General features: G+C 46.5%; 1 protein-coding gene across 5 annotated transcripts in view; it reads right to left on the minus strand.

The window, feature by feature from the left end:
- Nucleotides 1–3928: 3928 nt before the first annotated feature.
- The window catches only part of PRDM11 (PR/SET domain 11), a 50288-nt gene continuing 35686 nt past the window's right edge, over nt 3929–18530 (minus strand). For 3 of the 5 annotated variants that reach the window (XM_051791715.1, XM_051791714.1, XM_051791716.1), the window contains 3 exons: nt 17907–18094; nt 14159–14806; nt 3929–13315 (listed from right to left, as the gene is read on the minus strand). In XM_051791715.1, coding sequence (XP_051647675.1) covers nt 11151–13315; nt 14159–14806; nt 17907–18094 — 3001 coding nt within the window. In that variant the 3' untranslated portion in view covers nt 3929–11150. Of the gene's footprint in view, nt 13316–14158; nt 14807–15574; nt 15722–17906; nt 18095–18530 lie in introns of those variants that run through there. The other 2 variants (XM_051791718.1, XM_051791717.1) reach the window with 2 other exon arrangements.

An 18530-nucleotide genomic window follows, 5' to 3' on the forward strand; every position in this document is an offset into this window, starting at 1 on the left:
AGGTTAGTGAACAGGATCTAGGAACCGGGTTCCTCCCAGATACTGGTTCTCTGAAACAAAACTAAGAAATTAATTTAGATCCTTTTTATTTTCCCAATCTCAGTACTGGTGGTGTTGCTGATACTCTGTAAACCATGAATCCGTAAGGAGGAATACATACTTAGCTGACCTAATACCATCACCGGAATTAGCTGGTTCCTAACAAGACATAGAGATCAAAGACTGCACATAAAAGTAAGAGAAAACAGATTTTTGGAGCAGGAGTGGGAAGTATTTACTCCACTGACAGTTTGGGGGCACTCTCTCACCCATCACAGTCAGTGCTAAAGCACAAGGAGAAAAAACAAAGGGCACAAGGAGAAAAAACAAAGGCAGTCTGCTGGAGCCCCAGGCTGCTACTGGCTTCGTATAGAGGGGTGCCACCAGCCTGTCAGCTGCACAGCGAGGCTGATGCCACTGAAGAATTTTCTGTAGAGGCAAAGGGAAAGGAGCTCTGGTGTTGTTGCACGAGGAGTTGAACACAGGTGGTGCATTTGCCAGGGACAATCCTTCCTACCTGGGGGATTCATGCAGGGTTACTCAGTAATTCCCAGCCCAGTGTATTGGAAAGCAGCAATAGTTGCCACAGAACCATTCTTCTCTTAACCCTGCTGTTCACTGGCACTTCAGATTTATTAGAAGTTTTCCCCTCCCACCCCCCCGGTATTTAAAAATTAAAATGGAACTGTTCCCTAATCCTCTGTCTGCCAGGAGAGAGTGTAACCTAATCCAGCCATTTCTGGTGCTAGCCCTGAAGGTCTGCAGCCAGTTCCTCCACTTCCCTGAACTCCTAGTGATCAGTGAGGACAGGGCTCCAAGGTGCCATTGAGAAGATAGGTCAGACCTGAAACCTACACACAATCCAGTTTTCCAGACAGCTCTCCCAAACACCACAAAGTGCAATTGTGGTCTGGAGCACAGCTCTGCAAACCCTGACCCTCTGCTGCACATGGCTCCCCCTCCCAGCACTGGGACCTCCGTGAGGCTCTCCCACCCCTGTGTACCTCCAGAGGTACCACCAGCGTCCCCAGAAATAGGGCGTCTGACAGCCATGCAGACACCACATTTGTTTTTCCTCTTGATCGTAACAACTTCAAACAGGAAACTTCAGAGAATCAAAAAGTCGTTAGTGCATATGCTGTTCTGTGGGAGCCTTTGATTATCCTGCAGATATTTTTAGAGCCCCTCATAAATGAACTGCAGCTCTATTTGTGTTGCAACAGCTCTGCCAGAAACAGCCTCTGGTCCCCTGTGCTCACTGCTCGGTGCCACCGCAGAGCTGGACCTGGCGCTGCCCAGACACCCTGCCTCTACCTCCTGATTTAAACACCTTGGGGGGGCACCTGTTTAAATCCACAAAGCTGCCCATGCTTTCCCTTCCACCTCAGGAGAGTCAGATAGGGAAGACAGCCCTAAGAAAGAGCTGCAAACCCCCTCTGGTTATGCCTGCAAGCTCTTAGCGTCACAGGCACCTGTTCTCCTGTTTCTAGGAAGAAACAACACATTTGGTTTTTTTGCTAAATCAAGTTTCAAGTGCCAGCTGCTGACAACAGCCATCTCCATGAAGCATGTCCAGGATACCAGCAGAGCTGGGGAAGGGCATGCCAGGCTTTAACACTATGACAACCATCACAGAGGAATTTTTTCAATTTTCATTTCGCTCTTATTGGCATGAGAATCAGTGGTCCTAAATAGGAAGGACACCTTTAGCCCTAGATCAGATGAATTTGTGCAAGTTTCCTTTCCTGACAAGCTCAGACTGTGCACTTTGCTTTAAGGGATCTTGTTTTAAGTCCTTGGTTTGAAGTTATCGGGAAGGAGGCTGATCATTGCCAGTGGTAATGAACAAGAGTCTACAGCTCAAAACTGCCTATTGGAAACGAATTACAACCCAGCAATGCATTTCACAAGCAGCTCTGACTCTTTACACATGGTTGAGCTGCTGAAAGTGAAGCATTGTCCTGCTTTGTGTGCTGCCAATTGACTAGCAAAGTCAAAACACCAGAGATGAAGTTTCAAGCTCTAACTGCCAGGTGCCCAGCAAACCTAGAGCCCGTTAAACTGAAGCTAAGCCCTGACAACCACTGGGATTTTGATGGGTTTGCTTACTGCTCAAAAATAAGTGATTTTAAATCACTACAGTGAAAGTTGCCAGAAAATGGCAAACTGTAATATGTGGAGTGCTTGATGACTTCGGTGAAGTCCCCAAAACAACCTTTTCTTTTGGATCACTAATTTGGGGTATTTCCACTTCTCAGTCTAAAAACTGCCATTTGCTTCCAGCTCCTGTGGCCTCTCTCCATTGGTAAAATTTGGAGGCATTTGCTCTGAAACCAAAGCTTCTGCGCAACCCGTTACCTGTGGGGACTGATGGGTCCACTTCCATGCTTCTCCTGGGCCTAGAGTCCTGTAAGCCCAAACCTCCCACAAAGCCAGAATTTCCATCCAAATTTCCCCTCCTTTGTGAGGACTAGGAAGCTGCACTGGCACCCTGCAACCAGAACAGCCACCAGAGCAATACAGCTAGGCATCAAGTTAAAGCCCAAGACTATGAGCACTCATATGACTGTGGAACCTCAAACAGAGAGCAAAACTCTTTTTATACCATATGTATCTATTGCATAAACCCTTGCTAGAGGGGTAAACTGCTTGCCCACTCCATCTAACACTTGTTTATACACTGGTATCCATTCCCAAGACCAACTGGAAAACTTGGATCTCTCACACCTGATTAAATTAAAGAGCCAGTCCTGTTGATGCTTTCATTTCTACATAATGAAGCTCAGCAATACTACTGGTATCAACACCTGCAGTACACAGTGCCACACACAGGATCTACACCGTCAGCTCCACAGATTGCTCCTGTTTTCTGCTTCCCCCCTGACACATGGACACATTTACAACTGAGCAATCAACTCTTTGTGCTGGAAGGGGTTTTTTTCTGCCTATGTTTCTCTCTAGCTATGGTTGCCACCCTGCAGCAGGGGTGGCCTAAACCTTTGCAAGGTTGTCCCTGCTTGCTCTACCATGCAAACCTGAGCTGCAGTAAAGGAAGGGTGACCCATAATCCCTGTGGTGCCTTTGCCATGGGCCGTATCCCCAGTAGAAGCCAGGCTCAGCCCAAGGAGGCAATGTTTTCAGCCCAGTGTTAATCCATGGACACACATATGTGTTTCAGAAGTTGTCTCTCTCACCCACACTGACTTAGCAGATGTAAGACCCTCCATGTACAAGATTAGTCTTATTTCATTGAACTGTTTTAAAAGTTGCACTTTTAGCTAATCCACTGTGAACCCAGCCTCAAGCCAAACTTCACATCAAAGAAGAACAATCCAAAGTTAAGCCAGCCCTTTATTTTAAGATACAAAAAGTCCAGTTTCCCCTGGATTTGGAGCACGTAGAGCTCAGGAAAAGTCTCTCCATCCTTCAAACCAAACCAGGCACACATGCAAGGTTTTGTAAACATGCATTACAAGCACAGCCCACCACAGCAAAGCCAACAATAATGCCACTGTACTTGACTAGAAAGGGAGCACAGAGCCTCAAGGGCACTCACTCTGCACCCCTAACCCAAAAATAGCATGTTCTGACATAGCTGCACTGGTGCTGACCCAGGGCAGCGTTGGGCTGCTGGAAGGTGTCAGCTCCTGTTCTGCAGGCTGCAGTCTTGGCACAGAACCAGCATAATCCAGCCCATGGTGAAATGATGCAGCTCCATCACAGGATATTTTGGACCTGATCACTGAGGTGAGGTTGTTGAGGGGCTGCAGTGACACTCAGCATGTGAGGGAGCCAGTCACTCAGGAGGGAGAACTACCAGCACCTCAAAGGGCTGCAATTAACCCTTCTCAATTAATTAGGACTGGATCTGCTCCTTACAATCCTGGGCTGGGGAAGTCAGAGCGCATCAGCTTAGACAACCTTGGTCTGGGAAAATGACATTAACTTTCAAGAACAATTTAAATAAATAGCAAGCCAACTTGATAAATTTAATTTTTTTTTATTAACAATCATTTTACATTACAAGGATAATATGACAAAAGGAAAGTTCTCGTGTACATACTATGATATATCAACATAGCTCTATTCGTATCCAGTGTCCTAGGTCCTTTCACACAGGTACTATAAAGCATAGTCTGTAAAGTAATAACATTTTAATGTTCTCGAAAAGAGTGATATTAACATATTAATACATATGTAGTAATAGACGTCTAGATATTTTTCTCTCATTTCATATGTGTGTGTGTTAGGTGAGTGGGTGGGTGAGAGATCGCTTGAAACAGTTCAGCAGGGCTGTGCTTGGATGTGGATACAGAGAGGTTTGAGATAAAGCCTCGTTTTCTGGAAGTAGAAATGCATTTTTGCTAACTGTCGGGTGAGTCTATGAGGATGCCATGACTGGCAGAAAACTCTGTAGCCCTCCTGTAGCATTTGGGACATTACAGCATATGAGACATGGTTCCCCCACATAGCCCAGCGAGCTTATTTGACATGAGGTGCAGTGCATGGGAGCCCCTCGCCGGGCGGCAGCACCACCGGCACAGGCGGTGGGGAGGCGAGGCCGCGGGCTGAGCTTACATGAGTGTCAGTGGCATCTGAGGAGGGGGCTGGGAGTGAGAAAACTGTCTCTGAGGTTTGTGAGGAACAGGTGCCGAGGAGATCCCCGTGGTGCTGCACAGCTGAGGGGCTGTGGCAGAGTGGGGAGCTGCCGCCAGGCAGGGGCGGCTGAGGTGGATTACCAGTTGTGTGGAGAAGAGAGGCCTGGGAGAGGGCACTGAGGTGTGTGACAGGGCTTGGGGGGAGCTTGCACAGTGTCTGCTCAGGCAATACCAGTGTAACAAGTCATTCGGACGTCAGAATTACAACTCACCCTCCTCCAGACTGAAGTCAACAAATAAAACAAACGGCAAGGAGTGCAGTGGTTGCCAGGCCTGGCATGGAGCTGCAAAGGCAAACCTCCTCCTTCAACCCTTGTGGGGAAGCAGCTCACTGAGTAACCACCAGCTGCCAGACTGGCCAGAGGCACCTCATGGGTCCTTTCCGGAGTCAGCCAAAGGCTTCAGGATGCAGAAGGGTCAGTGGCCTACAAGCAGCTGTGTGAAGGGAGGGATGGAGGGATGAGGCAGCTATCCATCCCACAGGCATCGGGAGACACCAGGCTGATCCATTGTTTGGATCCACTCCCATCCCAGCATGGAAATGCTGGTCATGGGAAAATAGGTGACTCTTTGCATGGGAAGGGCAAGAGGGCTGCACCCTTCGGTGCTTCAGCCTGGTAAGGTCCATATGCTGTGTGTAGGGGCCCAAAGGCACACATGCATCACCGACCATGTCTTCCACACAATCACATCAATCCCTTTCCTGCAGAAAACCTCCCTGGGACCCCAGCCAGGCAGGCTCCTCACCAGCTGAGGAGTAGCTGTGAGACCTGAGGGAGCAGTCAGTCTGACCCAACAGAGTTGAATGTGCCTCCCCAGTGGGGATCACACACTCCCATCCATATTGCTCCAAATTCATGGTTCCTTCTCATTCATATTGCTCCAGCTCCATATACCATCCCTGCCATGTCCAACTGTGTGGCAGTAACTTTCCCTCCGCTCAGTAACACCTTTGCTCTCCTGCTGCCTTTATCCTGGCATCATGGCTGTATCACTGATCGTGCCCCCAGGTTAACCCACGCTCTCACTGCGTGCTGTGTGAGCACTGGCCAGTGCAGGGTGTCCCTAGCAGTGTGCCGGCAACTACTGAGGAACACCAGGCGGAAGAGCAGAAAGCCACATTTCCACAGCACCAGCACCCACTGTTGTTAAATGCATCCATGCAGAGAGACAGAAGTGTATATGAGGGTGGGATATGTATCTGTCCAAGTGTGAACACACAGGACCTCAGCAAGAGGCTTACTTGGGAGAAGACAAGGACACTCGAGCATTTTTCCCTACCAAGACATTCCTCTATTAAACAAACCTTATTTATCACTTGGGTAACATGCCAGCAAACACAGCAAAGCCCCTCTCCATAGAGTGCTGTACATGTAAATGTAGGCCTCAGTGTATGGCTAAAACCATTTCAAAGTCCAAAGTCTTCAGTGTTATATGCCTTGTGCTAGAACACAGGGCCAGCCTTACACAAGGGTGGTTGAGTCTATCTCTATATTATATCTTTATATCTATCGAAAACATAGAAATATATAAATATATAGGATTTTATTTATAGATATATAAGCATGTGATTTTAATCTTTTTTACTGTGTGTATATGTACTGGGATGTGCGTATATACAATATATAGACCATATGCATATGTACTGTATACATACACTAGCTTACATGCACACACATCATACATGTCTCCAAGGGAGACAGGAATTGCATAGGCATTACTGCATTGTATACAATGGCTGGGGGATCAACGTACCATTTCTCTGCTTTTAAGACCTCTTTTGACAGGGCTGAGAGGGGAATCTGCAAAAGCAGAGGCTGTTTCTGCTTATCCGCAAGCTGGCTGTCTAGGCTGTCTTACACACTGGTCAAACAAACAAACAGCAATCCTCATGAGATAAGAAAGGAGGGGGACTCCAAAGACCCCACGGGCCACCTGGTTGAGTTTGTGCTGTGAGAAAGAGATGGACCAAGCCTGAATCATGTCTGAATAGTCATATCAGCAAAAGTGTGACCAGCATGGGGGACACTGCCGCAGTCAGCTCAAGATCCAAGGCAGATGACATACCAGGACCCTGCCCACTGCGTCCCCTCACAACCCACCATAACTCCAGTGTGCTTTTGCTGGTATGGGAAGAGCTTTGGTCTCTTGTGAAGATTATCCCTGCTGAGGTCAGTCTCATGGCTGGAGGGCCCAGACCCCTGCAGACACTGGCAAGCCCTGCAAAAGGACGTCTGAATGTGCTTCACGGATTTCTGCTTCACAGCAGGGTAAAAGAGGCAAGGAGCCTGAGCAAAAAGTGGGGAAGGGAAATTGGCAACCAAAAATCCCATGGGCCAGAAATACAAACCCAAGGGTCTGGAGAAGTGTGCATTATTCACAGTCAGATGCCATAGCTAAGATGCAGGGGGAAGAAGAGAATAAAGAGCTCATTTGAGAAAAACTGAACCCTTGTGTCTTTGCAGCGAAACAAGTTCAAGATGCTGTGAGCAACACATTCAAAACAATTTCCTCTCACTCGCTCAGCACAGGAGGAAAGGCATCGATTAAACCTGATGCATGGTGATCTCCAAGCCAAGGAGGCCTCCTCCTGTGCTCCACTGTGTGCTCCCTATGCCTGCTGCTGCCTCCTGGCCTCACTGACACCAGGACAGGCCTAGGCAAACAGGGCACAGAAATGCACCTGCTCCCAGGAAAGTCTGGGGGGTACTGGTAAGCCAGGGGCATTTTGCATCAGTATTCCTCCCTCCTCCCTATCTTGCTTATGCTGGCACATTTCCATCCGCAGACTATCCATCAAAGTAAGAGCTAGAGATCTGAGATAGGCAAGTAACCCTGGAGGGAAAGCTTGCAAAGCACCTGCATTAGCCTAGGAAAAAGGCCAGGATTATTTTCTGATGGGGGTGTAACAGGGAATTGTGTTGAAGGAGCCGGCCTGGGCTGGGCCAGCTGCTCTGCCAACCTCTTGTCTCTCCCCATCACCAATGCAAGGGGTCTCTGACCTTTCCCATCATGAATATCTGCAACATCCAGTGGCAGGGAATCATGCTTCCTACTGACATTGCTTGCAGGAATAAGCAAAGTTATTTGCTAAAGAAACAAGCACTTTCCCTGTGTCAGCTGACTGCCTGGAGAAAAAATCCCACCTGCTGTACATTTCACTCTGCCATTAGGAATAACAGCTGCCGATGAAAGGTATCACTGATGAGAGCAGGATTTGCAAATGAAGCAAAGGAAAGGAGTGACAAATTGGAGGAATCATTTCAGAATAGGGTCTCTGGCAGCTCTTGCCGAGAAGGCAAGGTACCATTTCCTCCCCAGTGGCAAAAGTTAGGAGGCTCAGATCAGGAGTTGTAAACAGGCCCCTCAGGCAGTTCAGCACAAGCCCTGGGGGAGCACTCCTGTCTCCAAAGGTGTCTGGAGTCTGCCCTCAAGTATCCCTTCCTTCCATGTGGGCCAGGCACTTTGATGGGGTTCTGTGCCAAGGAACTTTTGCTACTGCTAACAGAAAGGCAGGTGATTTTTCGACTCTATCCACAAAGAGCTAATGGAGTTCCTATGGACTCTCTGATCTATGCTCACCTTGCCCATCTCCAGGTTGGAAACTAATGGAGCAGCAATCTTTTTTTTTTTACCTTTTTGCATCTCCTTACATTTTAAAAAGGGAGGAAGCCTGCCGTCTCCTCAACAGGCAGCAGCTCCATGAGCTTAGTGGCAGCACCCTGAGCAGAGCCTATTTACCAGGCCCGGAGAGCTACAAGTAACTTGTGTAGAAAGATCCTTACTTTATGGTCAGGCAAACAACCATCCAAATCTGCACAGCTGGCAGAGGGTTTCCAGTTTAATATTTACTCCTCTGGATGAATGAGTCAATTTTATCACATCATTTATAGGGAAAAACAGAAAAAATGCAAACAAAGCCATTTTTTTGCTTGCTAGGTGTTACATATCGACGTCCCTGTGCTGTGACAGTGTGATGCCCTGACCTAGCTTGTGACATTTCCATGAGGACCACAGGGAAAAGCACTCAGTGCCTACAACCTTGACAGCACTTTGGCAAAAGGTGGATGGCGCTGGCGCAGGTGCCCCCTCCTGCCCGAGCTACCCTCAGGCTGCACATGCTGTCAGAGGTAAGGCAGAGGGAATAAGTGCTACAGAGGGTACGCTGCCTGACCAGCTCTCGCTGCTATATTCACAGGGTCTACTCTACTCCACTGGGACTGCCTGACCAAAAGGCCTCATTTTACAGAAAAGGGGGCAGAGTCTGAGCACAAGGATGAGCCACCACTAGTGATTTGGGTGGGCTCAGTCCCTCCTCAGTCCTATAGGGACAGGGGCAAACACTTCCAAAACCCTGATCAACACCAGTCTAGCTCTTCCTGTGGGATGTGAAAGCTGAACCAGTCCGTAGTGGCTTGGCTGCATGCCTCTGCCCAGTGCTGGTTGTGAAGTTCTACTGAAGGCAAAGGGGTTAGCAGGAGGTGAGTGAGACCTAGGTAGAAGTGTGTGTTTTCCTGGGGAAGACAGTGCGTGAACCCTGGCAGTGAAAGTGACTCTGAGAGAGATCGGTTCCAAACATGCTACATCTCCATTGAAAACAAACAAAAATGTTTAAAAAATAAAATAATATTATATATATATATATTTTTATATAAATGAAAAGCTATCATCTAGCAGCAACGGTTCTAGAGATATCTTAGCACCAAGACCAAGGGCAGGGGGGTAACAGGAGAAAGGAAAGGTTCAGTGTTGCTGATACCACCATCACGTTTCCAAACAACACAGCTTGGCACAAAGCTCATCCCTCTGGGAAGTGAGAACATGTTGGCTTGGACACCTTTTGGACAACAGGTCTCACCCCCATGATGGTCTGGTCAGGTTGGTGCTGTCCATGCCACATCAGCAGGGCAAGGCACTAGCATCTGTGGAGTTTTTGCACCTTTTTTGTTTGTGTGGTTTGTGTTTTTTCTTTTTTTTTGGTTGGTTGTTGCTTTTTTTATTCCTTTTTTTTTTCTTTTCTAACCTGAAGTGATATTGTGTGGATGCCTGGAGCTTGTTTACTTTAAAAGAATAAAACAAAAAAGAGCCCCAAGCCCACAGAACAATCTCTTTGTGATGGAAGGTGCAAGTCCCCCATTCACATTTCAGCTGGACTCCACATTCCTTCAAGAAAGGAAGAAAGATTTCGCAGGAAGAAGCGGAGCATCCCTTCTTCCTGCTGTCATCAGTCTGCTGTGCTGTGGAACATGTTACCTTGGTCACAAGAGAATACGTGAACCTTTGTAGGACATCATCACATGAATATAATCCAAGATAATCTTGCATTGATAGCTCCTGCCACCAAACCGCAGCAGGTTTTTCTTTCAGTCATTCCAAACAAAACAAAACAAAACAAAACAAAAAACCCACAACAATCTAGGATTATAAAGACATAGTATAAATAATGTAAATTAGAATATAATTTTTTAAGCCTTTGAATCTCCGCCCAGAGATGGCTCTCGACTCATTGGCTGTCTAGCTTCCACAGCAGCCCTGGTTTTGAATGAATAGTTGTATATATATATATATATATATATATTTATCTCATACAATATAAAAATATAAATGCAAAAATTTCCCCCTGCCTTCTCTATTTTGCTATTCTATAGTCTGCACATGACATCATGTTATAATATATGTATAATAGACTGGTATTATGGTTATCATAAACAGAGCTGAAAGCCAAGTATTACTCTACAGCCCAAAGGTAGGGAGAACTGAGAAAGGGGCATCACAGTTTAATGGAGACATTTGTTTCTAAGTCAGAATAAAAACCCAAAATCATGCCCTCAGCTCTTCCCTCCTGCCAGTAATCTCTTGAGAGAAAAAAGCTTCCATTCAGCTGAAGAGAACTGGGTGGAGCTGGGAAGCTTAGGGCAACATAAACACACGGGATGCTCTGTCGGAAATCAGAAATGTGATGGTTGCCAACAAAAGGCTCAAATGGCTCAATAACTGGACTGAACAATGGAAGGAGAGGCAGAGATTAAAACTGAGGGGAAAACAAATAAACAAACAACCCCAAAACAAAACAAAACCCAAACCCCAACAAACCGACAACACACATACAAAGGAAACCACCGGGAGGATGAGGCTGACAAAGACCCGTTGTGTAGCTTATAGATTGTTAAGTTTGAACATGTAGAGTATGGCCCCAGCACATGCTTCTGAAGAATGAAATGTTGCCACCTACATTGCAGCTGCCATGGTTGGAGACACTAGTAAATGTCTAAACATTGTCTCAATCTTTAAAATTCTGCTTAGCTTCTATCAGACGCACATCGTCTAACTTTTAAATTTTCAGTGTGGGTTTTTCCTTAATATAGATAATATATATATTTTATATAATATATCAAAGTTTAGAGTATAGATTAAAAAATTATTCAACTGCTTTCTGATCTGAGGCATTCCTTCCTAAATATCAGGGTAAAACTCAGAGCCATGGTCCATGCTCTGCAACATCGGCTTCTGATCAAGAGATGACATCCTGCTCAGCATTTCTGCTGACAGCGCGTAACTATTACCGGACTTCTCCTCAAACCAACTATCTAGTGCCCTTTTGCAATCAAAGTTAGCAATGGGTGGCCCGTTAACAGCAATTGTCAACAGATCACTGAGCTGCTCCAGCGTGAGCCGAGAGCGGTTGTTCTTGCGCACTCTCTGCAGGGCAGTGCGCCCCTTCTCACAGCAGGCCGAAGAGGTGGGAAGGACTTTGAGGATCTGAACTATTTTATTTAGGAGGGGAAATCTCTGTTTGTATTTACAAATGTGACTAAGCAAGTCTTTAAAACCGTTTTTGGTATAATAATCCACCTTGAGTTCTCGCCACTCCATCAGCAGACTCCCTCGGGTGTCCATCCCCTCTCTGCAAACCTCTCTGGAAAATGATGGGACTGTCTCCAGGTGTTCAAATATTTGTACCATATCCTCCTTCCCATAGCTCATGAGCTCATCAGTGCTTCTGGGCCAAGCTGCAAGGTCAAATACCTGACAGGCCTTCACAAATGTCCGGCTGCGGGAATCAAACCTTTGGGCCAGGATCACCTGGGTCTTTTGGCAGATCTTTTCTCTGATCGACTGGAATTTGGCTTCAGCCACCCGTAGGTTTTTCACAGCAATGCCATTAAAGCTTTCACGGAAGTTTTCCTCAAACTCCTGCAAGTACTCCCCAGGTGAGTCTGCTAGCCGGCTGATCTCCTGGATGGCCTCCTCTATTTTATCATCCACCTGCGACACAAGAAGGTACTCCCCTTGGAAGACGTAGGCAAGGCGTGAAAGCACAGCAATCACATCCAGCAGGAAGTAGATGAGTTTAATTGACTGGTAGTCCATCAGGAACTGCAGGAGGGCCAAGGCAATGGCAGAAGCATCTGCCCTTTGGGTCTGGCCACTGACATCTTTGAGATGGGCCACAACCTCAAGGTAATCCTTGATTAGAGCATTAAGCACATTCTGCTCCCCGATGATCCACTTCACTGCTCGAATGTCCCCCAAGAACTCAGTTTCCTCACACAGAGTGGCAGCAGTGACTCTCAACTCGCACATGAGTCGGGGAGAATAGCGGTAGAAACTGAGCAGCTGCTTCAAATTATTTTCCAGCTCCTCCAAACACGGTAGTTCCTTCCCACTGATGGCATCCAGAATTTCCAAGTGGGGTCTATGCACCATAAAGGGCAGGCAGAGAAGCCAGGGCAAGGTCTTTCTGATTGTCATGAACAAGTTGGCTCTGAGACTGGCAGTAATGTTAGCACCATCAACTCCCAAGCCAACAGTTGGCTTCTCATCCTGCAGTCGTATTCCCAGGCTGGAAAAAGCCCGGTCTAATGCTTGGAGGTAACTGTCTGTTGTAGAAAAGCCCAGCTCCTGAAGGGACAGGAATTCAGTTGCCGGAGGCCCATCGCTGCTCGTGTACTGCACATAGACCGCAACCGTGTCTGCAAGCAAATCATCGCTCTGTCCATCCAGAATGATGCTGAGGAAGGGAGACTGCCGGATGCGTTCAACCAGGTCCTCTCGAAGAGCCCGGGCGATATGGTGAATTAAGATTTGGCAGTCTCCTTCATTCATGTACTGATCCACCACCTTGAGTTCACACTTTCTCAGTAGTTCCGCCAGAGGCCGAAAGTCATAGTAGGGCCTGCCCTCTAGGGCCAAGTGGTAGGCTGTATTGAAGAGCAGGGTCATATTTCGGCACATCTCTTCTGTCTTCTCTGGGTGCATCCTGAGCTTGTAAAGCTGCAGGCACTTCTTGTGGAGGTTGCTCTGGCTGTGAAGCTTTATCGTGTGTATCTTGAACTGCTTTGAGCCAATGATGAAGGCTGAAGTCCGAGAGGATTGCACTGTGTACTGTCTACAGACATGGCACCACATTTCATTCAATGTTGGGGAGTACCGCAGAAACCAAAACTTTTTAAGCCACTCTTGCTTGAACCGCCGTATCCTCCGGCCTGTCGCAGAAGACATCTTGGAAGGCTCATCTGTAGCAGCAATCATGTCATTGGAAACTGATTCATCAGCAGAATCCACCTCTTGGTCATCGTCCTCCATGATGGTGGGAACTGAGATGATGCTTTCTGAAGCTGTAACAAAAAAAATAAAAAAAAAAGGAAAAAAAAATATGGTATTTACAAAGTTGCTGAGCTAGAGAAGCATCCTACTGGTGACAGTAGAGCATTGCCCAGTGAGCTGGACACAACCTCCCCTCTCCTGCCCACAACACATTATGGACAGAATTTGAATCATGGCTTAGAAAGGAAAAGAAGTCAATATTTCTGCATATGAACTTTGTCTCCAACATGCCACAATGAACAGCAAGAAAGGACACTACATCCTGGCCACTTGAACAATACACTGTTTGACCCAAATGTTCCCTTTACTGAAGACTCCTGGCTGCTTGACAGCATGTTCCTGGAGGAAAGGAAATGTATCTTCAGAAAGGGACACATGGTTGTGTTAAGGCAGTGGAGGAAACAGAGAGGGCTTTCCAACAAGGGACACAGCAGGACATAATTTCATATACAAAGAGAGCACATTTCAGTGTTACCACAGAGTCATTCAGATTTTCTTGGTAGCATGTGAGGTATTGTGGAGGGGCTTCCGCTGAAAGAGAATGCATCAAAAATACAGCAAACAAACTGTCTGCAATGGAATGTCTTTTTTATTGACAGTGTATTATCAATTACAATGGCAACAAATAGAGCAAGTTGTCATACAGAGTCTTTCCCAGACAGTGTTTTCCACTGCACCCACAGCATCAGCTCCTGGCCCACCCAGTCACAAAACCTGACAGTGAACCTTCCATGGAACCACAGGTTCACCTGAATACTCAGAGCAAAATGCTTTAGATGGGTACACAGCACACAGGCATCTCACTACTCTCCTTAGGCAGGGTTTGGAGAATGCTCTAACTCGGCAGGGCTTACCTGTGGGGTCTGAGAACTCTTGGAGCTCGGGTACCTGGGGCGGTAACACGGGTGGCTCAGGTAACTTCCCAGATCTCAGCATGTCTAACTCAGCCTGTAGCTCCCGGATTTTCCTCTTCAACCGGATGCAGTTGGGGCAAAAGGATGTGCTGGGGATTTCATGGGAGTTGCCTTGTGCAGAGACCAGTGACAACTCGGTTGGGCTGTCTGCTTTGAATGACAGGGGCTCTTCTTCCTCATCTTCAAGGATGCCCACATCCTTGGCTGAGATGAAAGAGGAACTGTGGGGGACCTTCCATTCCCCTTCGCTCTGGTTTCTGCTGAGGCTCAGGGAGCTGTGCTGTATGGCACTGCCACACTGCTCAAAGATGTCTTCAGCCTGGTATTTAGATGCTTTTCTGATGGCAAGTGGTGTACTTGTTGCTAACTGGTTCTCATCAAACTTGGCAGACTCCAAAGAAGCCTCCAGGACGTCTTTGAAGATGAGGTCAATCTTTTTTTTCTTTGTATGGGGGTGGGATTCCCCCTCGTCACAGCTGCGCTTGTAGGGGCTCTTCCCTTGCTTTAAGGTGAAGTGGAGTGGCCCCCTTGCATCCTCTTGATTTTCTATGTTCTTTTCTGACTTTTCACTCTGTAACTTTTTGTCTCCTAGAAAGGAAAATGGGGTGTGGGGATTATCACTGGGAACCGAGCAACATCCCTCAATCTAAAACTCAAACAAAAAAAGAACAAAAAGGCAGACTGGATCTCTGCAGGTCTGCATGTTGTGTTACAAGCCAGGGAACCAACACAACTCAGTGGAAACTGAGGCTTGCAAGAGGAGAAGCCCTGCTAATGGGCATGTCTGCAAAAACAGAGACAATCCTGGGTAGCCACAGCAGAGTAGAACCCACACACTTTAAAGAGAAGAGAAACTGCAGGCAGCTTGTTTAACCTAAAGGTGTAACCAACCTGTGCTGGAAGAGGACTATGAGGTGAATGACTGATCATAGTGGAACCTAATACCCAGAGCCTAAGTGCCATTTTGGCTGGCTGGAAGTCCTGTGCCTGTTTTGACTTGGTAAAAGGTATCAAGTGTACAGCAGTGCAGTGAGAGATTTACACCATTTCATGACAACCCCAGCGTCTGTGCACGCCATGGCACAAAGTTTGCAAGCCCCTTTACTCTCATTCACTTTGGAGGCTGCTCCAGAAATGCAAATGTAAAGGAGTAAAAATAACTTGCACTCTTAAAACCTAAGAGTACTCATTGTCAACAGAGCTACAACGGGTGAATGCCCGCCAAGGATGGGACATGTAGCTTGTCCCGGTGGAGTCTGAGAGTATGGCCATTCAGTAATAGGAAAAAAAAAATAAAAGCAACCTCATACAAATTATTAATTGCTTAAAATAAAGGGAATAGCCAGATTTCCTTACCTGAAAATTCAAAAGACGATAGGTTTGGCTCAATTTCCATCATTCTTCTATCTTGTAAATAACTTCAAGCATTGAAGGCTTCCCAAACAAGACGCTGCTTTATGCTGATTTTTGGTTTTGTTTGCTTTTAAAGTGTATTCATGCTTTCATAAGAGTTATGGAGCAAAAGCTACCATTCCCTCTCTAAGGAGAGCAATGCTAAGAATGCAGAAAAGATGCAAGACTTGAAACAGTTAGAGTAAGGCACTGTAAAAAGGGCTGGCCTGAATGGATGGGATTTTGCACTGAGTTTGGATGCTGGCTGGGAATCCCAGCCACTCTTTTAGTGAATCCATAACAACAGATCTCATTTTCAACACATTGATGAGAATTTCTATGGACAAAGCTTTGAGTCTCTGTCTTAAGTATTTTCCCTGTTACAGACTATAACAACTATTGTCAGAGGTAGGGATTTAGAAAACAAATTCTTCCTTCTTGGTGATTTTTTCCCCAACCAGCAAGTGCTTCAGCCCTATGGAAAAGCTAAAAATCACAAGACAATCCCTCATAATACTGGTCTCAGCTCTAATGATGAGGCGAGTCAGAAACTATCTACAGAAACAAAACCCAGGAACGATGCCATTTTTCTGTGAGTTAATAAAGTGTGCCACTTCACTTCATTTGACAGGCTCATCTGCAGGGGATTTGAAATTTTTTAAACAGAAAGTAACTCAACAAATTTTTGTGCTGCTTCCTGACCACCTCCCAGTGCCCTCCCAGCTGAGGCTTTGATGTCTTGCAAGTCTAGAAATGGCCCAAGTGATGCCCCATTTTAACAACATCTCTGCGCCTCTCTTGTGAACACAGGCTTAGCTCAGCTTGTAGCAGGATGAGGTCAACAAGACATTTCTGGAATGGTCTCCACAGCCACACGGATTTCTACCTGAGCACGTGTTAGGCTATGGCAGGTCCTGACGAGTCCAGAGGCAGATCCTCACTGCACTTGTAGCACAGAGCAGGCTGTGAGTTACCATTTCAGCTCACACAAACCACCACACCATGACAAACCATGACTAAAGGCATGTCTGTATGGCAGGGCAATAGCTCATTGCCTTGGTGCCCCTCTACAGCAGCTGGTCCAAGGGCACAGACTGTCTTGCTGTACTTTCAGAAAGTACTAAGCCATTCGGATGACTAATGTGTGCATGTTATTGCAGCAAAATCACTGAAGCTGTACCTACTCAGTGATGTTCATTAATATAAAAAAGCAAATTCATAACGATGTTCATTCAGAAGTAGGAATTGCCCAAGTACAGCCACCAAGATGTAACACTGCAAGTGCATAATAACCCTAAGGTGATAGAGATAACCAGCTTTTTCAGGACATCTTGTCCACCCCATGACTGAAAAGGAGACACCTTTTACCAAGTCAAGGCAGCAACAGCAGCTGTGTAATAATATACACGGGAATCTTAATTACAAAGTTATATTTAGTGTGGCTGCCCCTCTGAGGCCCTGCCATTCTGCATCTAGCCTAGAAAGAAATGCTCCTAATTAACTTCAGGTATCAGCATTGTATAGATGAACAGATGCATTAAGAATTTCTGCTTTCCTCTAAAGCTTCCTGTATTGCTGACAATATGCTGGCCCAAAGGACTACTGGGTTTGTTCCAACACTGCTACTCTTTAGATAAGATAACAATTTCTATCCAAGGAAGAATCAGTCTGATAATTACAAAGCCTCCTGTATGTTGTACATACACTCTAAGGTTGTGAGACTAAGGAGTCTCTAGCTGATGTCGCGCTGATCCCAAATTATCTTTCTGAAGAAAGAGGAGATAAATTAAACGAGGAAAATGGACATACAAACACACCAAGGAAATATCTTTCATAGGCCCATGAAACCAGCTGGAGCTCCATCAAACAGGCTGCTCATAGGAGCTAGAGGGTGCAGCATGTTCAGAGGAAAAACCTAAAGCTGTCTGTAGGATCACCAGCTTGGCAATCTTCAGGCCAGAAAGTCTTGTGACAAGGGTGCTCTGTGATCCCTGGGTGTTGCATTAGGCCTTTGTAGCACACACATGACATGACACAACACAACACATGACATGACACACCATAGCAAAAATCTTTCTTTCATGATCTCCATGACAATGGTTATCTTATTCTTCTTGTACACCCATCCATCCATGCCAGGCAGAGCTGGAGGCTCTCACCCAGAGATGCTCTGCTTCTAGAAATGCATCTCTCATCACACAGCCTGTGCATTATCTACTTCACCCACCACACTTGGCCCAACAAGTGGGGCAGCCCAAGGGGATCAGGAGAGAGGATGGAAATGGAAGGGACTCACCACTTGTGAAATTTCTGTTGATAGTCTCCTGGGACATACTATGCAACCGCTTCATGTAATCCTCGCTGTACCACACCCGCAGCCTCTCCCCAGGGTGGATGTCACGGCAGGCACGGAAGTAAATCCTCTCGCTGTGCTGAAAGGCCATCAGGTTCTGTTCCCTCTCCTCCCGGGAGATGATGACATACCTGAGGGCAAGGTGACAAGGCAGGTGTGAAGCACAAACTTCTCTCCTGTGCCCCACCTTGTATCAGAATGACAACTATGAAGAAGCCAGAATGACCTTCAGAGAGAGCCATCAACACAGCCAGACTGAAAAGCATGGAATTATAAGCAATGGTGTGCAAATTTCCAGAGATACAGAACAATGAGCATGGACATCCAGGGAGCACTAAGCCAGTGGGTCAATTTCTTGCTGGAGAAGGGATGACAACATTGCATATCCAGCCTGAAGGAGTATCTGCCAGTAAGGGTGACACAGACTCTCCTGGGCAGAAATATCTTTGTCTAGTGATGGAAACAAGGACTTTGTGACTCCCCACCATCACATCCCAGGGCTTCCTTCCTTGTTCTCAGGAACATCTAGAATATGGCAGGGTTCCTCTGCCTATCTACTTCCCCAAA

The sequence above is a fragment of the Manacus candei genome, unplaced genomic scaffold (genome assembly GCF_025592945.1).
Source record: "Manacus candei isolate 608988 ecotype Guabito, Panama unplaced genomic scaffold, ASM2559294v1 h1tg000033l, whole genome shotgun sequence".
Lineage (NCBI taxonomy): Eukaryota > Metazoa > Chordata > Aves > Passeriformes > Pipridae > Manacus > Manacus candei.